The 27,581-nt window shown below is 45.5% G+C and overlaps 1 protein-coding gene across 1 annotated transcript in view; it reads left to right on the top strand.

The window, feature by feature from the left end:
* HMCN2 (hemicentin 2) overlaps positions 1–27,581 on the top strand; it is a 174,661-nt gene that overhangs the window by 89,817 nt on the left and 57,263 nt on the right. Inside the window, 23 exon segments of the mRNA XM_078149996.1 lie at positions 3,063–3,217; positions 4,098–4,194; positions 4,400–4,495; positions 6,072–6,248; positions 9,369–9,526; positions 10,280–10,403; positions 10,788–10,963; positions 11,722–11,818; positions 12,019–12,138; positions 13,495–13,656; positions 14,351–14,517; positions 14,519–14,633; positions 15,310–15,477; positions 16,851–16,964; positions 17,892–17,978; positions 18,399–18,590; positions 21,319–21,492; positions 23,143–23,256; positions 23,761–23,903; positions 25,050–25,200; positions 26,398–26,472; positions 26,475–26,615; positions 26,964–27,077. Of these exon segments, the coding sequence (XP_078006122.1) occupies positions 3,063–3,217; positions 4,098–4,194; positions 4,400–4,495; positions 6,072–6,248; positions 9,369–9,526; positions 10,280–10,403; positions 10,788–10,963; positions 11,722–11,818; positions 12,019–12,138; positions 13,495–13,656; positions 14,351–14,517; positions 14,519–14,633; positions 15,310–15,477; positions 16,851–16,964; positions 17,892–17,978; positions 18,399–18,590; positions 21,319–21,492; positions 23,143–23,256; positions 23,761–23,903; positions 25,050–25,200; positions 26,398–26,472; positions 26,475–26,615; positions 26,964–27,077 (3,117 nt within the window).

Below are 27,581 nucleotides of genomic sequence, written 5' to 3'. Positions count from 1 at the left end.
CTCCTCTAGCACCACAGAGCCCTTTTCATCGTTTCACTCAATCTTTATAATACTGCTATGAACACTCCCACTTTGAAACTGATGCACGGAGCAAAAATGCCTTGCCCCAGAGCACCCAGCGAGATGGGGGATGGGGAGAGGCAGGGAGCCGCTAGCAGGATTGAAGTCTCCTGACTTTCAGGCTGGTGCTTTTCTTTTCTATCATAGTGTAGTGGACTGAGCAGGACAGAGTTAGGGTAATGGGAATAAAATACGTATATTAACTGTCTCCCAGGGCTATCATGAAGAAGTTGCTTTGGAAACCTTAAAACTCTTTTAGAAGCGTGAGTCAGTCAGTAAACACTTTTTAAGTGTGTCCTATGTACCAGGCACTGTGCTAGGTGCTGAGGATACAAAAAGAGGCAAAAGATAGTCCCTACCCTCAAGGAGCTTATAGTCTAATTGAGGAGACAATGAGCAAACAGATATGTACAAATAAACTATATACAGGATAAATAGGAAATAATTAACAGAGGGAGGGCACTAGAATTAAGAGGGGTTGGGATAGGCTTCCTGTAGAAGACAGGATTTTAGCTGGGACCTAAGGGAAGCTAGGGAGGTCAGTCAGTGGAGAGATGAGAAGGGAGCGCATTCCAGGCATGAGGGATAGCCAGAGAAATTGCCTGGGTTTGGGAGACAGAGGGTCTTGTTCATGGAACAGCAAGGAGGCAAGTGTGGCTGGATTGAAGAGAACAAGGCAGGAAGTAAGGTGTAAGAAGACTGGAAGATAGAAGGGGGCTAGGTTATAAAGGGTTTTGAATGCCAAACAGAGGATTTTGTATTTGAACCTGGCAGCCATTAGAGTTTCTTGCCAGTGGAGGGAGGGAGGGAGGGCTGTGTGAAGTGGTGGGACTTGCATTTTAGGAAAATCGCTTTGGTGGCTGAATCAAAGATGGATTGGAGGAAGAAAGAGACTTGAGGCAGGCCAATCACAGGCAGGTTATTGCAATAGTCCAGGCTCGAGGTGCTGAGGCCCTGGACCAGGGTAGTAGCAGTGTCAAAGGAGAGAAGGGGGCATATTGCAGAGATGTCGCAAAGGTGAAATCAAGGGGCCTTGGCACCAGATTGGTTATGGGGAGTGAGAGATAATGAGGAATCCAGGATGACACCTAGGTGGTGAGCCTGAGGGACTGGGAGGATGGTCTCAACATCACAGTAATAAGGAAGGTAGGAGGTGGGCACAGTTTAGGGAAAAATAATGAGTTTGGTGTTGGACATGTTGAGTTTAAGATTGTCAATCATTACTGAGTGCTTTCCAAGAAAGACAAACACAATTAGGCTGCATGTGAATGTTTATTTCTCTCAAAGCTGGCAGAACACGCATATAGAGATATGCATGGGAGCTCATTGTGGAAAATGAGCCCCAGGATAGATAGAAAAGGGGACCTTATGTCTTCAGAGTAATTCCCTCTCACCCCTCCTCCCTGCCTTGCACAGGATGCCTGTGTGAGCCAAAATTATAGGCTCCATATGTGTTAGCCATAATAAGAGAAAGGAATTTCTTAATTGGATAGATTCGAAATACGATAAGATAAGAGAGTGTCAAGGTGTCAACTGAAATTATAGATCCAAGATGTCTGCATTATTTTATCACTAACATGACTACATATATAGAATAACATAGTATAACATGCATCCATAAAATACCAAAATAAGAAAAAGTTCCGTTATTCAAGACAGCGTCTGGTTCAAGGTGTCCTGCCCTGGACAGTTGTAAACAGAAGAATGGTCCTCATCAGCATCATCTGGCCTTATAGTTGCTGACACAGGAAGGAGCATTTTTGGGTTCATTCAGAGAGCAAAGCTAAGCATGTCTGTTATGCCAGAGCATGTAAAACATTATGGTAGGTTAAGCTCAGAGTGGGCCAAGATGTCTTTCTCCTGATTGGCCAATCCAGGTTTCAGGCCTTTTTCAGGTCTTGGAGGTTCAAAATAGTTTAGGGGGTTCACAGATGTCTACTGAACATCTGGTTTGAGATGTCTAAAAGACAGTTAGAGATGCAAGAATGGACATCAGCAGACAATTTGAGGCAGGATGGGTATCCCTATATGAAAATCATCAGCATAGAGATGATAACTAAATCTATTGGGAGCAGATGAAATGGACTTCATCTTTGAGGGACACCTGTGGGGTTAGAGATTCTAATCTAGATCCAGCAAAAGAGGCAGAGGAGTGGTCAGATAGGTAGGAGGGGACCGCGGGAGAGTGAAGTCCTGAAAACCCAGAGAGAAGAGGATATCAAGGAGGAGAGGGAGATAACCATGTCAAAGGCTGCAGAGAGGTCAAGGAGAATTAGGTTTGAGAAAAGGCCGTTGAATTTGGCAGCTAAGAGATCATTAGTAACTTCGGAGAGAGCAGTTTGGGTGGAATGATGAAGTCAGAAGGCTGATTGTAAGAGAGTGAGAGGAGAGGAAATGGAGGCACCTATTGTAAGCAACCTTTTGAAGGACTTGGGCCACAAAAGGAGAAGAGATGTAGGATGATAGTGGAGATGGATGAGGTTTTGTTTGTTTTTTTTTTCCAGAATGAGGGAGATGTGGGCATATTTCTAGGCAGAAGAGAATGGGCCAATAGAAAAGGAGAGATAAGTGGGAGAGTAGGAATGACCAAAAGGATAATTTGTTGGAAGAGATGAGATGGGATGGAATCACTTGAGCAGGTAGAGGGGATAGTTTTGGTAAGGAATAAGGCCGCCTCATTGTGTGAGACAGGGATGAAGGAGCAGAAGGCATCCAAGTGATGAGAGATGAGGAAGAGGGGAGCACAGGGAGATCATGGCAAACGGCCTCGATTTTTTTTTCTGTAAAATGAGGCAAGTTCTCTATTGTGAGGTTGGGAGGAGGAGGAGGAGGAGGAGCCATGGGAAGTTTGAGAAAAGGTTTGGAAGAGCTGCTGTGGGGAGTGGGACGATGAGTGAGGCAGGGAGGACTGCAGGTCCTCCCAGGGCAGGGTCTCTGGGTGACCTTGCCCCCTCCAGTGCCTCTCTGAACTGTTGCCTTCATTTTCTCTCTTCCTGGGGCAGAGCATCCATCAGTGACTATCCTCGAGGGTGAGAACCTCACAGCCCCTTTTCTCCAGCCAGTGACGATCCAGTGTGTGGCAGCTGGGATGCCTGTGCCAAGCCTCAGCTGGTGGAAGAATGGGGTTTCTCTGGTGACCACGGGGGGCAGCTTGCAGGTAGGCTCCAGGGTTCCTGAGGTTGGGCATCTCAGATGCCAAGGAGGCTTACAGTAGCTATCTGGGCCCCTGGCCCAGCTTCAGATCCACTGGTGGGATGGAGAGGCTTGAGTAAGCCCAAGGCTAGGGAATGAACAGCAGGTGTTGGAGGTGATTTCAGCCAGGGGGAAGTGCTACTTTTTTTTGTGTGTGTGTGAGGCAATCAGGGTTAAGTGACTTGCCCAGGGTCACACAGCTAGTAAGTGTCAAGTGTCTGAGGTTGGATTTGAACTCAGGTCCTCCTGACTCCAAGGCCAGAGCTCTACCCACTGCACCATCTAGCTGTCCCTGGAAGTGCTGCTTTGTGTACCTGTCTTGGGTGGGATGGGATGGCCCTAGCCTCATGCTGGGGAATGGGAATCAGTGTGGTATAGTTAAAAGAGCACTGGTTGTGGAGTCAGAGGACCTAGGTTCAAATCCTGGCATGCGCAATTATAGATGTGTGACCTTGAGCCAATTTCTTAACCTCTCTAGGCTTCATATTTCTCATCTGTTTGAAAAAAAGCTTGGGGTAGACTGGTCTCCGAGGTCTCTTCCAGCTCTTTATCTCACCCCTATGCTCTTGTATTTCATTATATAACTCACACCTATCTGGCTCCCTATTGTGGGGATTGTTGTTCGGGGCAGATTCTTGGGAGTCAGGATGGAGCTGACTCCAGGGTAGAGAACAACTTATCAGATCTCAGCTTCTGCCTCCTGACCAGCCCAGCACCAGCATACAGCCTGGCCCCAGACAGGCACTACCCACCTAGACTGGGCCACAGAAGAGCCAAGCTGAGCTGGCATTGCCAGGGATGGCCACAGAGGGAGGTGCCCCCTCCCAGTCTATTTTTTCTTTTAGATTGAGAAGGTAGATCTGAGGGATGAAGGCATCTATACCTGCATGGCTACCAACCTGGCTGGAGAAGCCAAGAGGGATGTGGTGCTGAAGGTGTTGGGTGAGGAACTAGGGAGTGGGGAGCCTCACTCCCTGCCACTGACCTCTGGGCAAGAAGTCAACTAAACCAAGGGAGTTCTTGGGAAATCTTGGGTTCCTGGGGTCAACGGGAGTCTGGTTTGGGCCATGGGAGTGCGTGGGTAGGGGGCACTGAAACATTGTGCCTATGCCTGGCTGGGTGGAGTTCTCACCTTATCTTTCCCTAGTGCCCCCCAACATTGAGCCGGGCCTAGTGAATAAGGCCGTGCTGGAGAACACCTCAGCATCCTTGGAGTGCCTGGCCTCAGGAGTCCCTACTCCCAGTAAGACAACCTTTTCTGAATTCCTTGCCCAGGCAACCCCATATCCTCATTAGCTGCATCTTCCTGCCTGCTCTGTGAGATTCCTTTGCATCCCATAAAATGAAAAGCAATGTGGCACAATGTTGAGTCATGAATTTGCTGTTAGAAGACCTGGGGTTTAATCCTGGCTTTGCTACCTACAAGCTGTGTGTCTTTGGGCAATCACCTAACCTCTCTGGGCCCTAGGTTTGTTATCGTTCTGTCATTTCAGTTGTGTCTGACTCTTTGTGGCCTCATCTGGGGTTTTCTTAGCAAAGGTTCTGGAGTGGTTCGCCATTTCCTTCTCTAGCTCATTTTATAGATGAGGCAAACTGAGGCAAATAGGGTTAAGTGAGTTGCCAAGGGTCACACAGCCAGTAAATATATGAAGTTGGATTTGAACTCAGGTCTTCCTGACTCCAGGCCTAGCACCCCATCCACTGTGCTACCTAGCTGCCCAAGCTAATGGAGCTTATTGTCTCCAAAATGAGGTGTTGGATTGGATGGCCTCTGAGGCCTCACCCAGCTTTAAATCTATGATCCTTTGAACCTTGGTGAATTTTAGCCTCTCTTTAGTGAAGGCGTGAGTGAGTCAGAAAATGCATCCTGACACATTGAAGTGACTCAGGACCTTTAGCCCAAATCTGAGATGTCTCTGTTCTGAGATGTGGGTTGATGAGGGCCTGTCCTAGAGTTGAGGACTAGACCATGTGACCTTCTTGAACCCTCATTTTATTGGTTTGGTTATGCAGACTCGTAGGGAAATTAGAGAAAAAGATGTGGGCTGAAGGTAGATGCAGAGACCAGGAGTTAATCCTGAGGATGGAAGCTGAGGAATCCTGATGAAGCCGCAGGGAGCTATGTTTAGGACCAATGGGATGTCCTTTGGAACTTTTTACCCAGAAAGGTAGTATTGGCTGAAAATATAAAGACTCGAAGGTTTAGATGAATTCTTAAAGATTGATCCATCCATGACAGGCTATTGAAGGAAGCTTGGGGATTCAGGGGGTATGTCCCTAATTTATCAGGTTGATGCCAACTATGGCCTTGTCAAAATTGTCCCTGGTGGTCCCATCAAAGACATACTTCCATACTTGGAAGAATGTGGCATGCCACTGTTGATATACTCATGGGGTTAGATAAAGCACTATAGAAATGTGAATTTTTATTTCCATGGGTCCATGCTGTTCAGGATATCTACTCTTCATAGGATCGTTAATTAACATTAGAAGGGATCTTAGAGACCAGCACCCTCTTATTTAACAGATAAAGAAAGTGAGGCCCCTATGTGTGAAGTAATTCACCTAAGGTCCCAGAGCTTAAGATAGGTGTTTAAGATAGGATTCAGACCCAAGTCCAGAACTCTATGTGCTACATCACCTTGCCTCTTCTTGGGTTATGAATCCTTTTCCATATATGTCATCCTTCCCTAGAGGTACATTTCCATTCATGAATTTATGGAATAATTGTATCTTCAGAATTACTCTCTATTTCTCTGACCATCCTGCCCACCTCCTGAGAAGACTGGTCTGGACATTTTTGCTGCTCTCTTTCTCAGGAATATCATGGTATAGGGGCCGCCAGCCTATCTCTCCTAAGCCTGGCTTGATGGTGTCAGCTGATGGGAGGGTTCTTCGGATCAAGCGTGCCCAGCTCTCAGATGCAGGAAGTTACCGGTGTGTGGCATCCAATGTGGCTGGCAGCAGTGAGCTGAAATTTGGCCTTCGGGTCAATGGTAAGGAGCCTTTGTGGGAGAGGATGCCTTGACTTGGGAAGTTCTTGATTTTAGGAAAAACACAGCCCCTTAAAGGAGACAGTGTTCTTGACCAAGGGGCCACTAGAGGCTCCATGCCTTATCCTAAAGAACTGAGCTTCCTAACTACTCCTTGCTTGAGGCAAATGTCTACAGTATAAATCAGAGGTGTCAAACCCTCCACCCCCACACACTCCAAAGTGTGGCTGAACCTGATCAAAATGTAATTAGAAAATATTTTAAAAAATAAATAAAAATATAATAAAATGTAGATAATGTTAATATGTAGTTTTCTAAGTCAATATGTGGCCTGTGGGGATTCTCATGTGTGGCTTGGAGGCCCTCATTTTTATTGAGTTTGACACCTCTCACTAAAGCTTTCCTCACCACCTATGAGAGTCCATGCCTGTTGAGTTCTACTTATAGCTACCTCATCCAAACCTTTTGACTCACTCCAGATATATCTGTTCATCACTTTGTGAAGCAACAAAAGTCTGCTTGGCTAGCAATAATAGCAAACAATAATTAAATGCCTCATATGCACAAAGCTCTGTGCTAGGTCCTGGGAGATGCAAAGTTTATATGATATGGTCCCTACCCTCATGGAGATTATAGGCAAGCAGAGAAATAAGATCTCAACACAAATTCAAAAATAAAGGGTAAGAAAGAGAGATGCACTGGGAGAAGCAGGAAGAGAGGTAAAATGTAGGAAATTTTCTCACACATAAAAGAGGCATGCAAGGAGGAATTTTGCTAGTGGAGAGAAAGATGGGGAAGTGACAGGCAGTGACTGAGTCTCACTCAAATTGGAATTGGTTCAAAGAGGGAAGAATATATATGTACATGGTAGGGTGTAGAAAGCTTTTTTACCCAGTAGGGAAAGATGTGAGGAAGGGGATAAGAGATAGGGAGGGGATGATAAAAAGGCAGGGTGAATTAAAGGAGGCAGTGATCAGAAGTAAAACAGATTTTTGAAGAGAGAATGGGCTAAAAAAGAGAGAGAAGAAGAAAAAACAGAAGAAAATAAGCTGGAGGGAAATACATTATTGGTAATCGTAACTGTGAATGTGGATGGGATGAGCTCACCCATAAAAGAAAATAGATAGTAGAATGGATTAGAAATCAAAATCCAGCAGGAGACATACTTGAAACAGAAAGACACACATAGAGTTAAATTTAAAGCCTGGAGCAAAATCTGTTATGCTTTAGCTGAAGTAAAAAAGGCAGAGGTAACAATCATAACCTCAGGCAAAGCAAAAGCAAAAGTAGACCTAATTAAAAGGGATAATCAGGGAAACTATATTTTGCTGAAAGGTACTATGGACAATAAAGTAATATTAAAAATTGACAGCAAGTTTCTCTGACAAGAGCCTCATTTCTCAAATATATAGGGAAATGAGTCAAATTTATAAAAATAAGAGCCATTCCCCAACTGATAAATGGTCAAAAGATATGAACAGGTAGTTTTCAAAAGAAGAAATCAAAGATATCTATAGTGGTATGAAAAATGCTATAAATCACAATTGATTAGAGAAATGTAAATTAAAACAACTCCAAGGTACCACGTCACACCTATCAGAAATGACAAATGCTGGAGGGGATGAGGGAAAATAGGTAAACTAATAAACTGTTGGTGGAATTGTGAACTGTTCCAACCATTTGGAGAACTATTTGGAACTATGCCTAAAGGGTTATAAAACTGCATATCCTTTGACCCAGCAATACCACTACTAGGTCTATATCCCAGAGAGATCAAAGAAAAAGGAAAAAGATCTATATGCACAAAAGTATTTATAGCAGCCCTTTTTTGTGGTGGCAAAGAATTGGAAATTAAAGGAATGCTCATCAATTGGCATGTGACTGAACAAGCTGTGGCATGTGATTGTGAGACGGTAGTACTGTGCTGTAAGAAATGATGAAGGGGTGGTTTAAAAAACAACAATATGGCAAGACCCATAGGAATTGATGCAAAGTGAAGTAAGAAGATCTGGGAGATCATTGTGCGCAGCAAGAACAATGTTGTAATGATGATCAGCTGTGAAAGACGTGGCTACTCTGATCAATGCAATGATCCAAGACAATTCCAATGGATTCAACATGAAAAATTGCCACCCATCTCCAGAGAGAGAATTGATGAGCTCTGAGTACAAATGAAAGTACAATTTTCTTGCTTTTTATTTTTGGTGATAGGACTAATATGGAAATATGTTTTGCACGATTTCACATGTACAATTGATATCATTTTGCTTGCCTTCTCAGTGAGTGGGGGGAGAATAGAAGGGAAGGAGAGAATTTAAAACTCAATTTAAAAAGAAAAAAAACATTAAAGACAAATAAATAATAAAATTTAAAAATGCAGAATAAAAGAAATATTAAATGCACCCATTTCAGACCATAATGTAATAAAAGTTATATGCAAGAAGTGCATTAAAGGGTTATCAAACAAAGTATTATGTTCAGTTCAAAAGGGAAAGTTATTATCAACCAGGAAATCAAGGGGAGGCTTCATGGAGCAGATGGCATAAAAGATGGATGGAATTTCAGTAAATAGAGGCAGCTAAGTGGCACAGTAGATAGAGCACCAGCCCTGGATTCAGGAGGACCTGAGTTCAAATCCAGCCTCAGGCACATAACGCTTACTAGCTGTGTGACCCTGGGCAAGTCGCTTAACCCCATTGCCCAGCAAAAAGAAAAAAAAAAAGAATTTCAGTAAATAAATAGAATGAGGGAGGATACCTTAAGCATAGGAAATAGCACAAGCAAAGTCACAGAGATCACAGGGTACAGATTTAGAGATGGAAGAAGTTGTCAAATTCAACTTCCTAATTTTATAGGTAAGGAAACTGAGATATAGGAAGATTAAATGACTTACAGCTAGTGAGTATCTAAGGCAAGATTTGAACCCAGGTCTTCTGGAGTTGAACGGTGTCTCCTCTTCATCATTCTGCCTTTCAGTGGAGGTAGGGCAGATTAGCGGTATGCTTCTGTATCCATTCAACAGCAGGTTCTTCACACACGGGCCCAGGGCTTTCCCCCTTCTCCTCTGGCCTCTACCCCCCACCCCCATTGTAAGGAGCTCAGTCTGTGTCCTTTCCTTTGCAGTGCCTCCTCGAATCACACTGGCTCCCAGTCTCCCAGGTCCCGTTCTCTTGAATGAGCCAGTGAGGCTGATGTGTAATGCCACTGGAGCCCCCAACCCTACACTGATGTGGCTGAAAGATGGCAACCCTGTATCGGCCACAGGGACCTCTGGCCTCCAGGTCAGTGCCTTTGGGACAAAGAGTTCAGGTCTCACAGCTCACAGCTGGAGATACCCCTCCCTCTCAGACAGGTGACACCAAGCCAGTGGGATCTTCATTTCTAGGGAGCGAGGGAGGTGGACTTAAGGCATCCTGTGGTTTGCTAAGGAATATGGGACAGAAAACTTTAGAGGCGAAGACCTCCCCTTAGAGGTCTTCAAGCAGATACTGGATGACCACTTGCTGCGTCTGCTATAGTAGAGTTTCCTTTTGTGTCTAGGTTGTAGTAGATAACCACTGAAGCACCTTCTAATTCTCAAACTCTGGGATTCTGGATCACAGAATCAAAAACTGAGGACTAGAAGTGATCTCAAGTCAAACCCCTTCCTTTTACAGATGAGGAAAATAAGATCTAGAGGCTTTAAAGGACTTGCCCGAGGTTATATAGGGAGTGACAGAGGGGACGGAGGAGACATTGAGATTTTTTGAGTGAGGGACTTATCTTGGGCTCAAGATAATCACCTGCTGGCAAGTGGTTGTCATTTAAGAGCAGAGAGAGGGAGGTGTGGATGTAGGTTTGCCAACAGTGCTGTGTGTTTTCAGGGAACCTTCCAGTCTCTCAGATAATGTCTCAGTTGTTAGGCAGAGCTAGGAGGGAGACCAGGAAAGATCTATGTGAAGAGTAACTTTGCCATCTTGTGTCTAAACTTGGCAATTTCATCTTCCTGAGTGAGTGGGTAGCTGTGGCTAATACTGATTTCTTTTGGAGGGCAGATCTTCCCTGGGGGCCATGTCCTCACCCTGGCGAGCTCCAGGGCCACAGATTCAGGGACATATTCCTGTGTGGCAGTGAATGCCGTCGGGGAAGACCGGAGGGATGTTACCCTGCAGGTCCATTGTGAGTTTCAAGTGTCTTTGAGGATGGAGGGGAGGGCACTGGGACTGTGCGGTCTTTGGAATGAGGGCTTGAGTAAGTCTCACTTCCTGAAGAGATGATTGGGATGGGGATGGGGTGTGGGAAGAGAGGAGTTAAGCTATCAGTATCCTGGGAACTGTTGATGGTCTTATGAGGTTAGATGCTACCAGGAGCCCCTGAAAACTGGGCTCCTCTTCTTCCTTGTCTTGTGTTATGCCTTTCCTTTCCAGCCACCCCAGGAGCAAGTAATACTTTTCCTAGAAGAGAATGGCATTGAGAGAAGGGATATTAAGGGGTGAGGCCTGTCATGTGTACTCTCTGGAAGAGTCAGTCTCCATGATGATGCCATGTCTTTGTCCTCTCCAGTGCCCCCAAGCATCCTGGGAGAAGAACAGAATGTATCTATTGTGGTTAACCAGTCAGTCACCCTGGAGTGCCTGAGCCAGGCTGTGCCCCCTCCTGTGCTGAGCTGGAGGAAGGATGGACAACCCCTTGATCCCAGGCCAGGAGTCCACCTCTCTCCAGATGGGGCCCTCCTACAGGTGAGTGGCCTCAAAGACATGTTATTAAATGAACCCTTGGTTCAGTGGGGCTGTGCTTGGCTGTAGGCAGAGCCAGTCACAGGCACTGCCCTCTGCCTGTAGAGAAGATTGTGTGGTATATAGAAAGAACACTAGACTTTGGATCAGATCTTGGCTCTTATGTTTGCCAGCTGTGTGACCATGAGCAAATACCTTCACCTGTGAGCTTCAGGTTCCTCATCTATAAAATGAGGATGGTAATGATCATGCTGCCTACCTCATAGGATTGTGAGAAAAATACTTTGTAAATCTTGAAGCCCCGTATATGTTACTTATTACTGTTGTTGCTATTATTATTATGGACTCACAAGACATTAAAGCCTGAAGGAATTTTAGAACCTAGAGCATGGACACAAGCCATAGAATGTCAGAACTAGAAAGGACCTTGAGAGATCATCTGACCTGAACCCCTCATTTTACAAATCAGGATATTAAGGTTCAGAGAGGATGAATCACATAATGTCACATAGTATGAGGTGGGATTAAAGCCCAGTTCTCCTGCCTCCTTGTTCATTGCCCACAGGCTAAGGCAGACTTGGTATAGGCAGACATAAAAGACAGACTATAAAAGCAATTGCAATCAATTGAATTGAAACCCAGTAATTCAGATTTGTTCGGGTGGCTTTGAAGTTGGGATATGGGAAAAGGCAGCTGGGCTGGATTAGCCTTTTCTTAAGGATGACTCAGGAATGATGTGGCGCCTTTCTCTCTGTGGCCAGGTGGAACGAGCCGAGGTTCAGGACGTGGGCCGCTATACCTGTGAGGCCCTGAACAAAGCTGGCCACTCTGAGAAGCACTACAACCTCAATGTCTGGGGTGAGGTCTTTTTGAGGGGTCAGAAGTTATGCTCCTCCTCCCTCCCCTCCCTCTCCTATGTAGGTAACAATCCTAGGCGAATTTCACCTTGGCTAGGTTGTGAGTTGGACCACTGCCTTCTTTCTTTTCCAGCCTCTCCCCATTCTCACCCAACCCCCAAGGGACCCCGGGCATAAACTTCTCCCCTTGTTTTGGCTCAGTTCCCCCAGAATTCTCTTCGTGGGAGCCCCAGACCCTGACAGTGACTGAGGGCCATCCTGTCAGCCTGTCCTGTGAATGCTGGGGAATCCCCTTCCCCAAAATCACCTGGAAGAAAGATGGTAAGACTTTCCTTCCCTAGGAAGTCAGTCCCATATATCCACACTCCACTGTGGTCTTGCTGTAATGGTAAGGGTAGGGAGAAATGTAATAACTCATCCTCAGAGGATCTTGGTTGTTTCAGTCAGTATTTATTCCATTCATTTCTTTTAGATTTTTTTTTTTTGGGGGGAGGCTAGGCAACGGGATTAAGTGACTTACCCAGGGTCACACAGCTAGTAAGTGTTATGTGTCTGAGGCCGAATTTGAACTCAGGTCCTTCTGAATCCAGGGCCGGTGTTCTATCCACTGTGCCACCTAGCTGCCCCTCTTTTTGATCTTCAAAGACTTGTTTAGCACTTCTCTGTGAAGCCTTCCCTGATTGATCAGAGATGTATTGCTATTTACACCTAATTTACCCTTAGCCACTTTGACTACCCTCTCATTCCTGTGGCCTGTTTTACTGTAAGTGAGTAGATATCTATCACATATTATAACACAGATGATAACCTTCTAAGGTTTAAATAACTCTTCTCCCAAATGGGGGTCAACTGCTCTATTGGGCCTCCAACGTCTAGGCAAAACAGCACTCCTGAGCTCAGCAGAACCCTCCCCACTCCCATTCCTCTCCATCCTGCCTCAGCTTGCTGCCCAAGGAGCTCTTACAAGCGTCAGGCTAAGACAGTATATGGCAGGAGTAGGTCATGTTCTGAGCTTTTCCACGGAAAAATTCAAGTCGATCTTAATATCAGGTCATTTCATACCCTCCGCACTATGTGATGTATAATCAACTCCCGGTTTGTCTGGCCCTCCTACTATGATCGTTAGCTTCTTAAGAGCAGGGACTCCTCCCTCAGTCTGAGCATCCTGGGGCACTTGGTGTGTAGCAGGTGCCCTGTCTATTCGCCCAGGTTCTGAATCTGACCTATTGGGATCATTTTCAAATGCTACTAGATTCAGGGCTGGAAGGGCATTTAGAAGTCATCTAGTCCAGCCCCCTGGATAGATGAGGAAACTGAAGCTCAGTGATTTGCCCAGAGTCACACAGATATTAAATAGGAGAATCAGAATTTGAACCCACACCCTCTGACTCTTTGTCTTTTAGGAACAGAGAGGACTAGTCCAGACTTTTTTTTCAGTGTCATCTCTCTTTTTGAGGCTCTAAAGAGTGCTTCATTAGGGCTGCATGCCTCAGGGGCCTTGGATTGCTGTGACTTGGACTGTGGGGGTCATCCTTTTCTTCCTAGGCTTTTTGGCTCCTCAACTGGGGAGGGAGGCCTAGGAAAGAACAGCAGAGGCAGGTGAGACCTGGAATGGGGAACCCTGATACACCAGGGCCCTAAAGCCAAAAGCTCTGTTTCCTTCTCCGACTCACCCAGGGAGGCTCCTGCCCACTGATGGGGGCCGCACAGAACCCATCTCAGTGGTGGGGAGGCTGCTGTACCTGGGAAAAGCCCAGCCTTCTCAAGAGGGCAACTACACCTGTGAGTGCAGCAACGTAGCTGGGAACAGCAGCCAGGAACAGCAGTTGGAGGTGTATGGTGAGTTGAGGTTGGATACTAAGGAGGCACGGGACCCACTGACAGGTCTAGTTGGGTCATCATTGCCTTTTTCTCCCTCCACATCCATGGATGTCCACCCAGAGCTTGACGGCTTGAGACCTATAGGGTTTGAGTCTTTGTACTGTTTGCTCCTTCTGAGGGGCCTGAAGGTACATCTCTTTATCCTGGAAACCCAAGAGTATAAATCATCCTAATCCAGGAGTTCTTAACATTTTATGTGTGTGTGTCAGGGACCCCTTTTGGCAGTCTAAGGAAGCCTTTGGGTCCATTCTCAAGATAATGTTTTTAAATTCCTAAAACAAAATACATAGTTACAAAGAAAACTGATTATATTGAGATAAAGATGTAATTTTTTTCCATTTAAGTTCATGCACCCCATGATGGACTCCCTTGGGGGAAGAGGGAATCCATGGACCCCAGATTAAGAAGTCTAGTTCCTGTTGCCTCTAAGAAGTGCTAGCCTCAATTAGCCTGGGCAGACATTTCTATAATCTAGATGTAAAGATTTCCTCCACGGTTCATTCCAGGTTCTCTATCCTCCTGAGCGGTAGCGCTCAGAACTAAACTGAGTCTATCTAGAGTCTGACCGGTCTGACCTTTCCCATGACTCTGACCAGAGGTCATAGAAAACTTCTCAATGACCTTCCCAGCTCCTTCTTCCTTCCAATCTCAGTTGCTCCGAAGATCCCAGGCAGCGGCGACCTCCTTAAGGAGGTGTCTGTGATCCAGTCTGGAGAGGTCACCCTGGAATGTGATGCTACAGGGAAGCCACCACCAGCGGTGACATGGGAGAAGGATGGCCAGCCTGTGGCCAGTGAACATGGCCTGCTCCTTCAGCACCAGGGGGAGGGCCCTGCAAGTGGAGTCGGCACAGGCTGGCCATGCTGGACGCTACACCTGCGTGGCTGAGAATGAAGCTGGGCGGGCAGAGAGGAGGTTTGACCTCTCGGTGCTAGGTAAGGCCTGAGGCAGCATCTTGGCTTAGGTCTCTCAGGAGAAGGGAAGAAGGGAAGGAGAGAAGGAGAGAGGGAAGGGAGGTAAGAGGGATGGGGGAAAAGGAAGGGAGAAGGGAAGGAAGGGAGGGAAGGAGGAAGGGAGAAAGGAAGGAGGGTGGGAAGGAAGAGAGAGGGAGGGAAGAGAGAAAGGAGAAAGGAAGAAAACACTTATTTAAGCACCTACTATGTGCCAGGCACTGCACTGGAAACTAGTGCAGTCCCACTTACAGCCATAGACTTGTGATCACTGCTGCCCCAGGGTCAGCCTCATGGTCCCTCTAATCCCAGATTCCATCTAGCAAGGGTGTGGAGGAATGATTTGTTGAGGGCAAGATTGGATTTAGTATCAGGAAGACCCTGGTTCAAACCTTGCCCCAAGTACACACCAGCTGTGTAATTCTAGGCAAGTCAGATAACCTCACTGGGCCTCAGTTTCCTCATCTGTCAAATGAGGATGTTCTACTCTATGGCCTGTAAGGATCTTTCCCAGTTCTAAAACTATGATCCTATGGTCCTTTGGCTTCTCAGACTAAAGGGTCTGTGTTGGAGGAGGTGGGGAGGGAAAGGAAGGAGATAAATTTGGATGATGTTAAATACATAGATCTTATTTATTAATAAAGTTGTTTTTCATATCTAGTCCCCCCAGAACTCACTGGGGACACTGACCCACTGACCAATGTCACGGCAGTCCTGCACAGTACCCTGACTCTACTCTGTGAGGCCTCAGGCAACCCTTCCCCAGTGGTCCGTTGGTTCCGTGGGGAAGAACCCATCAGTCCTGGGGAGGACACTTACTTCCTGGCAGGTGAGGCAAGGTATAGAGCGATGTCATAGGCAGCTGGTCCATTTGTCCTCCGGTGTGGTTCAACTTCAGCTGTTAGATCAATAGTTCTGAGCTGGGTATGGATTCAGGGCACCTGTGTTTGAATCCCAGCTCTGCCATTTATCACCTGTGTTAACTTGGACAAATCACTCAGCTTTTCTGTTCCTCATGGGTAAAATGAGGGCTTGGACCAGATGACCTCTAAGGTCCCTTTCTGCTCTAAATTTATGTTGTCATTGTTCAGTCCTTTCAGTTGCATCCAACTCTTCATGCCCCCATTTGGGGTTTTCTTGGCAAAGGTACTCCAGTGGTTTGCCATTTCCTTCTCTAACTCATTTTACAGATGAGAAAACTAAGGCAAACAGGGTTAAGTGACTTGTCCAGGGTCACACAGCTAGTAAGTGTTGGAGGCCAGATTTGAACTCAGGTCCTGACTTCAAGTCCAGCACTGTATCCACTGTGTCACTTAACTACCCTAATTTAGGATCCTATCAACCGAGAGGCTTGGTAACCATCTATAATTACCCTGGTTTATCCTCCCAACTGGATTTTCCCATCATACAAGTGTTGGGGGGGAATAGAGGTTTGGATAGGTAAGTCCATACCCCTAAAGTCACATAATGATGCTGTAGTGAGATTCAGCTCTCCTGAGTCACATTAAGCCTCTCTCTACCAGTGCCTTTTGGGAAAAATAGACACACACATGCCTTCACCCTGTTTTAGATTCCCTTATTCCCATGGTAGACACTCAGAATTAGAAGACACCTTGAAAGTTCTCTAGTTTAACCTCCCATCCCTTGCAGGAATGCCTTCTCTAGCACCCCAGCACCCTTGCAAGGCCATCCATGCAGCCCCTGCTTGAATAGGAAGTAGCAGAAAGCTCAGTCTCACCAGGCAGCCCGTGTAATTGTGGAACAACTCTAATTATCATTAGCAAGTTTTCCCTTGTACTGGAGTCAAAATCTGCTTCCCTGTAACTTTTACCCATTCCTCCTAGTACTGCTCTCTGGAAACCTGAAAAATAATTCCATCCTCTCTGTCATATGAAAATTCTTTAGACATTTGAAAATCATTCTTTTGTAACGCTCCCACCCCTCTGCCCCTTCTACCAAGTCTTCTTTTCCTTAGGTCTCTTAACTGTTCCTTCTGACATGGTTTCCTGATTCTTCATCATTCTGGTTTCCCTCCTGTTAGCTAAACAGACTTCCCTGACTGGTGGTCTGTTTCAGGACAAGCCTAGCTTTCTCTTAGTCTCTGCTAGCTAGGCTGCAGGGGCTTTTCACCTTGGCACATAAAGGTAAACTTAGAGGCTAGGTTGAGTTCATTTATTCCCTTCTTCCTTCTCCCCTCCCTAGGTGGCCGGATTCTGAAGCTGACCCGAGTGCAGGAGGAAGATGGCGGCCTCTATTTGTGCCTTGCAAGTAATATGGTTGGGGAAGCAAGAAAGAACTTCAGTGTGGAGGTCTTGGGTAAATATCAATGACTTCGAAGCCTGCAAATAACCTTGGGACAAGCCCGAAAAGAATGGGTTTGGAGAATGGGGCCCCTGAGGTCCCTTCCACCTCTGGAATTCTGTGAAACAAGAGGAAAGGAGGCAATGTGATTTGTCCCTGATCTCACACCAAGTAAGTGGAAGAGCCAGATCTGGAGTCCAATGTGTTATGGAAGGAAGTCTTAAGCACTCTGAGTCTTGGCTACCTCCTCTGTCAAATGGGGGCAATCACACCTGCCTCACAAAGTTGTTGTGGGGATCAAATGAGACAATGTATATAAAGCACTTTGTAAACCTGAAAAGGCTATGCAGGTCAGCTATTTATTAATGTTGCTATTATTATTGCTGTTGTTATTTTTTGGTCCTGTGATTTCATCAGTGTAAGAAGCTCCCTTCACCAATGCAGACTGATAGCTGTTCTGCAACTGAAAGTCTTTCAGAGTCACCTGGGGCCCTGAGGGGTTAGGTGACTTGTCCAGGGTCACACAACCAGTATGTGTCAGTGGCAGGACTTGAACCCAGGTCTTCCTGATTCTTAGGCCAGCTCATCTACTTTATTTCTAGCCACTGTTCCTACCTTATTGTCATTGTCATTGTTATTATTATTATTACTATTGACTCTAAGTTTAAGGTTCTTTCTCCTGGACCAGGGGTCAAATTCAGCCCATTTCCCATTTTTGTATAGCCTGGGAGCTAAGAATGGTTTTACGTTTTTAAATATAAAATTGCACTGTATTTAAAATGTAAAAACAAACAAACTAACAAAAAAAAAACACCTTAGCTTCTAGGTCATATCAAAACACTGGAAGATTGTGTTTTGCTGACCTGTGTCCTAGACCAGGGGCAGGGAACCTAGACCATGCAGACTGTTGGTAGAAAACTGGTGGTTGTCTCTTTCTTCCAGTTCCTCCCAGAATTGAGAATGAAGACTCAGAGGAAGAAGTGAACGTCCCTGAAGGGCAGTCTGCCTCCTTAACTTGCAATGCCACAGGTAACCGCTGTGTGGAGTGACTGGCAGCAGGAAAGACAGAGGTTAAATATCTGGGATGGGGGTGAGGGAGGGATCTCAAGAAACCAAGGTTTGCATTCAAACTCCTCATTATCAACTACTTGCCCATTTATAACCAACTACTAACTTCTACTCACTCCTCTCTGGGAGAGGGCCTAATACTATTCCCTACGGAGAAGAGAAGCAGTCACTTTGTCCATTATCTCCATCCTTTTCTGGTCCTACTGTTCAGGCCTTTGGGGTTAGATGTGAAGTCCTGAGGCAAAAAGGTTCTGGAGTAGCTTTCGAAGCTTCCTAGAACTGTTCTAGAGCCTGGTGTGTATTCCAGGAGCCATCAGACAAATCTGAACTAAGACTTTTAAGGAAATGTTGTCATTCACTCTTACTTTCTCCTACGGACAGGTCATCCCTGGCCAACAGTCACATGGTTCAAAGATGGCCACGCCTTCTCTGGAGGAGATCTCTATCGTATATCCCCAGATGGGTCCATGCTAGAGATACTCCAGGCCAACCTCTCCAGCTCTGGCCACTACTCTTGCATTGCATCGAACTCGGTCTCAGAGAAGACCAAGCACTACAAGCTTAGTGTTTTGGGTGAGTGACACACACTGGGTCCCATGGTGCAGGATCCAACAGACAGAGATCCCCCAAGCCTCCCACGACCGACTTGACCCCCTAGAGCTGCTTAGATTGGGTTTGCTGAGTCCAAGCTCCACATGGACCCATGGGACTCAGGATCACATGAGATCACAGATTTAGAACTAGAAGGGACCTCGAAGATCATCAAATTCAACACCCTCATTTTACAGATTTAGAAACTGAGGCCTCAGAGGCTAGGTCACTCATGCAGGCAGTGGTAAGGTGTGGATCTGAACCCAGTTTCTCTGCTATCGATCTAGGACTCTTTAAATAGTGCCATGACGCCTCTCAAACCCATCCTCTTTACTAACCGGTTGGAAATATTGGTTGTTTAGAGGATACCTTGAGGAGGGCAGCAGGTCCTCTACAATCCAACTAGCACAACGGTTCATGAGGCTTCAGCTAGGACTCCATAAAGCATATTAAGACCTATGGAATCATGAAAAGGGATTTTTAAAAAGGTGAATGTGAGTGTTAAATTTATTTGTATCTGTTTATCTCTCCATTAGAATGTAACTCCATGAGGGTAAGGATCACGTAGGCACTATAATAGATGCTTATTTAATTGAACAAACTCATGTCCCTGAGGTCTGTTGAGAGGCATTCAACAGTTGAACAAGATCATTTCAGTCTAAATGAAAAGTTATCCTAATTTACATACCAGGGAGTAAAAAACATAGGTATAGGACCGTAGATATACAGCTGGAAGGGACTTCAAAGGATGTCTAGTTCAACCTCCTCATTTTACAGATGAGGAAACTGAGGCCCAGAGAGGTTAACTAATTTATCCAAAGTCACACAGGTGGCAGTCAGGATTTGAACTGGGATCCTTTAACTCTATTTCTAGTCCTCTTTCTACTGTGTTATTAGCCCAAAACATTTAGTTTGGAAATTTATATAAGCAGGCTCAAAAAGTGTTTAGATAAATTCATGGATAAGATGGAAATTAATTCATTCGCCTGATACTTATCAGAAACCTACTATGTGGAAGGCACTGGCTAGGGGTTGGAGATACAAAGACAGAAACAAAACCAGTCGCTGTTTTCAGGGAACTTACATTCAGCTGGGGATGGAGTGAGGATACTCTGAATATATACTGACATAAGTAAATAAAAGGTAATTTAAGGAGGGGGAGAGAGAAAGCTCTAATATCTGTGTGGATCAGGAAAGGTTTCAAGTTAAAAGTAGAAAGTGAGCTGAGCCTTTAAGGAATCTGGAGATCCTAAGATGAGGAGATGGGGTGAGAGTGTTTTCGTGGCATGGGGGAATGGACTGTGCAAAGTTCCTGAGGTAGGATGTTTAGTTCAGAGAACAGCCAGTTTGGCTAGAACCCAGGGTCCATAAAAGAGAGAATAATGGGAAATACGTCTGGAAAAATAAACTAAAGCCAAATTGGGAGGGTCTTTAAAAGCCAATATGTAAATTGTAGATTTATCTTAGAGGCATAAAGCTTCTTGAAGTAGAGGAATGACATGGTCAGACCCAAGCTTTTAGGAACACTATTTTGGCATTTCTGCCAAAGGTTGTTGGTCAATAGGAGAAGATTGAGACCAGTTAGGAGGCTATTGCAATAGTTTAGTTGAGGGGTGATGAGAGCCTGAACATGATGGTGGCCATGGGAGTGGAGAAAAGAGGACAGATGCTGTGGAGGTAGAATTGATGAGACTTGGTGACTGATTAGATGATGTAGGGAGACAGAATGAAGAGTTGAGAATGATTCCCAGCTTGAGAACCTGGGTGATTAGGACGATGGAAAAGAAGTATCTGTAGGACTTTCAGGAAGACCTGTCCAGCAGGTAGATGTCAGTTGGCAGAGAGGTTCGGTCTGTACGTAAAGATGTGGGACTTAGCTGTACAGAGATGGTGATTGAACCAACCCATGGTAGCTGAGGAGAGCCCAAAAAAGAAGGTACAGAAAGGCAAGAGAAAAGGGGTCCCAGAGAGAGTCTGCCTAGCAAAAGATAGCTTGATGGTGATTATCAGGGGGAAATAGGATATTTTAATCAGTCAGAACTTCCTGAACATGAACTATGCATAAAACACTACAGGACACACAAAGACAAGTAAGTGGGCTTCCTCTCAGTTGAAGCCTTCAAGCCAAGGGCTGGATGACCACTTATCAGTAATGTTGCAGAGTAGGGATTCTTCACCTTTTTTGTGTCCTGGACCCCTTGGGGCAGTCTGGGGAAACCTATGGACCCCTTTTCAGAATAATATTTTTAAACGTATAAAAGAAAATACATAGGATTATAAAGGAAGTAGATTCTATTGAAATATGAAAAACAAAATGTTAGCAGAAAAGTTCAGGTTAACATGCCCTGTTGTACATGGTCTATTTCTTCAGGCATGGGCTGAGCTAGATGGCCTCTGATGCTCCTTCCTACTCTGAGAGTTGGAGTGTTGTTCTCGGGTCATCTAAAAAAGCCTCATCAACCTCAGCTCTGAGAGCCACCCATGTCTTTTTTTTTTTTTGGCGAGGCAATGGGGTGAAGTGACTTGCCCAGGGTCACACAGCTAGTAAGTGTCAAATGTCTGAGGCCAGATCTGAGCTCAGGTCTTCCTGAATCCAGGGCTGGTGCTCTATCCATTGTGCCACCTAGCTACCCCGACTCATGTGTTTAGACTTGGGTTCCTGGGGCACCACCTGCCCCAGCCATATTTCACAAGCTTTTCTTACCTACAGTGGTCCCCACAATCTTGGGAGTAACTGAGGACAGTCCAGATGAAGAAGTGACCGTGACTATCAATAACCCCATCTCCCTGATCTGTGAGACCCTCGCATTCCCCTCCCCTACTATTACCTGGATGAAGGACGGGGCTCCATTTCAAGCCTCAGGAAATACCCAGCTGCTCCCAGGTGATGGCTTCTGGGGTGCAAGGGATTGGGGTAGGGGCAGTTGATCCAGGTGTGCCTAAGCTGGGATGAATTATGGTAACAGGTGGTCCCCCAGAACCTTATCTCTCCACTTTTGGAGGTAGGAATAGAGCCCTGATTTATAAGCTGGGACTGACGTTGTCACCACCGGACACTGGTTTGGAGCATGTTGGCACTGTTAAAATAAAAAATAATAATAGTGTACAGCACTTTAAGTTTACTGAACATTTTTACAAATGTTATCTCATTTTTCCCCCTAACAACAACTCTGGTAGATAGGTGCTATTATTATTACTCCCATTTTATAGATGAAATGGAGGAAAATGGAGGTTCAGTGATTTGTCTAGGAACACATAGCCATTAAATGTCTGAGGTCAGATCTGAACTCAGATCTTCCTGACTTTAGGCCTAGTGCCACCTAGCTACCCCGATGACTTCTCTTAGAGTGAAACTGAAGGCCTGATTCATACCATGTTGATGCCAGGCCGAGAGGCCTGAGTCAGGACCTGGGACCAGGGAAGCGGGACATGCTAGAAACATGGGAAGGCAGTCAGGTCAACCAAAGAGTCAGAAGCAAGGTAAACAAATAGAAATAGAGAGGGGATAGATACTGGAGGACAGAGCAAGGCAGATATCTCAAAGTCCACACAGATGGTCCTTATCTGGGAAGATCTTCAATTCTATAGATTAGTGCAAGGATAGTCAGAAGGTTAGGTACTCAGTCAACAACCCAGAGATTCAAAGGAACATGAGGAGGTGGGTCAAGAGGGCATGGCACCTTGTCTAAACAACAACAAGGCCCAGAGAAGAAGATGGGTTTGCTGTTTCACCTTCAGCTACTTTCCCTACCCTTTCACCCTGGGAGGGAGGATGGAAATCCCCAGTAAACTGGTCTAGCAGACTGTTGATAAAAAAATAATAATTCTCAATAGCTGATTGGAGTGTGGTAAGGGTGGGGAAAGGCAGGATAAGAGAAGATGTACAACATTTCTCTGGCAGGAGGAATCTTCCCGACAACTGTGTGAGAGATTGAAAAACAATTTCCCCCTTTTTAAGATTTCCAAAGTACCTTCTTCACAATAGCCTTGTGAGGTACTTAGCTCAAGAATTATTGTTCCCATTTTATGAAGAGAAAATTGAGGCCCAGAGAGCTTAAACGACTTGCCCGCAGTCACACAGCTAGGAAATGTTGAAGTTAGAACTCAAATCTAAACCTTCTGACTCCTAGTGAAGGGATTTTTTTTTTCCAAGTTCTAGTCCCTGCCCACAAAAGCTAACTCGCTTAGCCTTCCCCATACTGCAGTCACAGGGCTGCTAGAAGGAAGCTTGGTCCAGTTAGAACAACCCCTTTATTTCATAATTGAGGAAACTGAGGTCCAGAGAGATGAAGTAGTTGAGTCAGGGTTACGTAGGTAGTAAGCTGCAGAGCCCAGATCCAAGCCCAGATCCTAGGCCTCTAAATACAAAATTCTGCTATACAGTACTCTGCTAGTGTGAATTAGCACTGTCCCAGCTGGGGACAGCTAGACCTTGCCTTTAAGGGCCCCCTTCCCCAGTGGGTGGGCAGGGGCTCCCAGGAAGAGGCCCTTAGGGGAGCTCTGTGGTGACTCTTGACTTCTGAACCCCAAGCAGGTACCCATGGATTGCAGATCCTCAATGCCCAGGAGCAGGATGCTGGCCGATACACCTGTGTGGTCACTAATGAAGTTGGGGAGGCTGTGAAGAACTACCATGTTGAAGTGCTCAGTATGTAACAGTATCCCCTGTATGGACAGAAGGCCCCCTGGCCAAAAGCCTACTGATGTCATAGCCCTGACTCAGCTGCCATATCTGTACTGAATTTCATATGTAAAAAAATACCTCCCTGTATCTCATTTGAATTTCACCAGTGAGGCAGAAATAAAGGCAGACCTTACTGGTTTTTCTACTGTCCAGCTGAGGAAAGTGAGGCCCTGAGAGGGGAAGAGGCTAGCCCAACATCACACAGTGAGTTGGTGAGAAATCTGGGACTAGAAGACGGCTCATCTGAGTCCTGTTACAACATTCTATTTTGTAGAATGGAGTATATAACTTTAGCTGGAGTATATAACTACCGTCCTTTCTTCATTCTACTACTTTGGGCTCTGGCAGAAAAATTAAGGGTACCACGACTCATAGTCTCAGAACCTGAAATCTGGGTAGGCCTTCTGGGCACTAAAAGGCTGCCTGTCTTCATTAAAGCCTGACTCTTGAATTCTGTTCTGCTATCAGTTCCTCCTTCTATTTCCAAGGACGATCCCTTGGATGAATTCAGTGTTAAAGAGGTAAAGGCCAAGGTCAACAGCACCCTGAGCTTGGAGTGTGAATCCTGGGCTATGCCCCCTCCGACCATCACCTGGTACAAGGATGGCCAGGTGAGCCAAGGAGGGGAGACAGGGGCACTCTAAGTTTCAGGGAACTCAGCAGGCTCAGCTGAGTTTTTCACTCTTACGTTTCAATGTGAGGTGAGGACAGGGGTCTACAGCTAGTGTATAGACCCCAGACCCTTTAGAATGAGTAGGGCATTGGTAAAGTGGAGCTCCATCCATTTTCAGAGCAGTGGTGCTATCTCAGTCTGACTCCAGGTTCCCAAGCATGAGAAGATGGAATAGAAAGGCCCGTGGGTCATGCAGGTAGAATCTGTAAACTCCCCTTTGAGGGAAAAAGATGAACAAAACAGGATGTTGCTGGGACAGGCCACATTTGAGTACTGGGAATCATCTTAATAGCTCTCATTTTTATAGAGCTTGAATATTTCCAAAATGCCTTCCTCATAATAATTCCATGAGATAATTAATACAAGCATTATTGTTCCCATTTTATGAGAAAACCAAGGCCCAGAGAGGTTAAACAACTTGCCTATAGTCACATAGCTAGGAAATATAGGTTTCCTAATTCCTAGCCCAGGCTTCTTTCTCTTCTCCCATGCTATAGTTCCAAAGGTAACTAAGTTAACCACTTTGGAGGCAGGGCAGAATTGGAGAACTGGGGAACAGGCACAGGTTGGGAATGAGGCCTTAGGTACAAGTGGATGTTCTGGTGCCCTGTTTCCTTCCTTCCCCTAGCTCAGACCCACAAGCTGATTCCTAACCTTGACCTCTTGGGGTCAGCGTAGAGTAGTTATCTTGCAAATGTTTGCTTTTGATTATGAGGGAGACCAGGAAAAAGTTCAGAGACCCCTGTGACTATAACAAGTCCCTCCCCCACTCTGCCCCCAATCCCAATGGCTAAGGTGATAGAGCATGGAGGCCATAACAGGGCTTTCATCTGCTTCTGAGCCATTGGAGAGGACTGAGGGCAGGAATAAGGGTGAGGGATCAGGCCAAGTTAGGTTTCAGTGGGAACATTTGCATCCTCTTAATGTGGTATAGAGGGTGGTGAGGGAGCCATGGCCCTGATGGTATGAACCCTTCCACTCAAGTGAAGCATGCTCCTGCCTCCTTGGCCAGTGTAAATGAACACCCTGGTCTGGCCCATTTGGTTTTATTTCTGCTTCCCTCCACTCTGTCTTGTACCCTCAGCTGGTGAGCCCTGATGATCACCTCCACCTTCTGGGTAATGGGCGGCTGCTCCAGATCAATCCAACTAAGGCCTGGGATTCAGGGCGCTACCTCTGTGTGGCCACCAATGTAGCTGGCGAGGATGACAAAGACTTCAATGTGCTTATCCAGGGTAGGTGCCCTAGGAGGAAAAGAGAGGGTATGAGGATTGGCAGGAAGACTTGGGGAAAGTGGGCAGCCAATGAGCCTGTATATGAGGGTGGGAAGTACTTTTCATCAAGCCAGCTTCCTTCTCTCAGCCTGAGGAAAACCTAGGGTCCGGGCTAATGCGTTGAGAGGTACTGTACCCAACAACCTCTTCATATGAGGGGAGAGAGAGAGAAACAGAGAGAGAGAGAGAAAATTTTAAGGTTTGTAATATGTTTTATACATATATTATCACATAAAGATGGGGCCTGACCCTGTGCTTATATTATTATAGGGCACTCCCATGTGAGGAAACTAACTTCTATAATGCAGGTCGGCACCTTTTTTGCAACTTATAGTCTTAGTAGATTGCCTAGAACACTGAGAGGTTCAGTGACTTGCCCAGAGTCACCCAGCCAATACGTATCAACGACAGGACTTAAAACCCATGTCTTCTTGACTTCAAGACTGGCTTTCTATCCACAGACCAGGAAATTATATATTGTAAATGCACAAAGTTTCTAACTTCTTTGGGTTAAGGTCAATTAACCCTAAATGACCATTTAGCATAAAATAATTGTAGGTCTGCATGTGGCCTTAGAGATCATTCATTCTTTTGTAACATTTGTAAAATCCCAACTATATCTATCTACCTATCTATCTAAATATATATGTATATGTATACATATATATAAAACATATATAATCTATGTAAATTTAAAAAATATATATACACACACATATATATGTGTGTGTATCTAGCTATATATATCTATATAACGTTTCACATTATACGCACACACACACAGATATACATATATGTGTGGTGCTATGCTAGATGCTAGGGGTGTAAGATAAATAAGACAATCCTACTTTAAAATTTTTTTTGTTTGTTTTTTGACACCCCTACTTTTAAAGAGTATGTAATCTTATAGGAGTGAGAAGGCATAGACAGAGATAAATATAAGACAGAATATATTCAGCACACAAAAGAAGAGATGCAATGTATTATGAACTTCTCAGGATTCATAGAATGTCAGAACTGGAGGGAATCTTGGAGAACATCTAATCCAGCCATCACATTTTATAGAGAAGGAAACTGAGGCTCAAAAAGCGGATGATTTGCCCAGGGGAGGAAAGCTCCCTTGATAGTTATGTCCTGTTTTCCTTCCCTCTCTTCTAGTGCCCCCCATATTTCAGAAGATTGCAGATCCCAGTGAAGCCTCTGAGACCCGATACCAGGAGGAGGAGCTGAGGGGAGCATGATGGAATACCGGGAGATTGTGGAGAACAGTCCTGCCTACCTGTACTGTGACACCAATGCTGTACCACCCCCACAGCTTACCTGGTATAAGGATGGTCAGCCCCTCTCAGCCACTGAGGGTGTATCTGTGTTACAAGGTACGGGCTCCAGGGAAAATCTGGATGTGCTAAACAGGATGTTACAGCAATTTAGTTCTCTATTCTCTCCTAGCCTCAAATTGAAGATGGTATAATGAAATGAACTTAGTGTCATGACCATATATGTATGATTAAAAGCGTTTGTGGTATAGAATGTTGTCAGTGGGACTTTGAATGGCCCTTCCCTGACCATGACCCTAAGACTGTATGCTGATCTTGGCACTAAACTTAGCCTTGGTCTCTCTTCATCCCAGCTGACTTAGCTGATCCCTAATCCTGCCTACCCATTCTATAGATTGTTCCCCTAGGGTGGGCCCTCTGGCCTCGGAGCTGATTTTTCTTCTGCAGGTGGCCGGGTCCTGCAGATCCCCATGGTCCGAGCAGAGGATGCTGGGAGGTATACATGCAAAGCCTCCAATGAAGTTGGAGAGGATTGGCTGCATTATGAGCTTTTGGTGCTGAGTGAGTGGCTGGGAGATGAGGGGAGGGGAGAGAGCCTCTGCATCCTACCGTGCAGATGAAGGGGGCATCCCAGTGTGGTCCCCTACCTTTCCCCATTCCAGTGAGGGAGTCAGTGCTGAGGTGAGAGAGTCGACAGTCAGGGATCTGTGGAAGGACTTTTGGAAGGAGGCCCAGATGAGAGGGTAGGATGGATGCCTCTACCTCGTACCTGACGTCTCAGGCCTCCTGGTTCCTATAATAAAACATGGCTAATGTCTTCCTTGAGCACAGGGGACTCTCAGACCCAGCAAAAAGAAGTTTAGGAATAGATGAACATGACCCTTGGCTACAGGAGTTGTTGCCAATCAGAGGCCTCCCTTGGAGCTCGGGGTATTTTTCAGCCTTGTGGCATTATTGATTAATGCCTCTCCTGCCTTGGACAAAAACACACAGGGAAACTGCCAAGTGGTCTAAACAACCAGATCAGGAAAGAAGCAGCAGGAGAAGAGAATGATGATGATAATA

This window comes from Phascolarctos cinereus, unplaced genomic scaffold (genome assembly GCF_003287225.1).
Source record: "Phascolarctos cinereus isolate Bilbo 61053 unplaced genomic scaffold, phaCin_HiC Scaffold_2;HRSCAF=192, whole genome shotgun sequence".
Lineage (NCBI taxonomy): Eukaryota > Metazoa > Chordata > Mammalia > Diprotodontia > Phascolarctidae > Phascolarctos > Phascolarctos cinereus.
The sequence above is the reverse complement of the archived record's forward strand: the minus strand, read 5'-3'. Positions and strand labels throughout refer to the sequence as shown.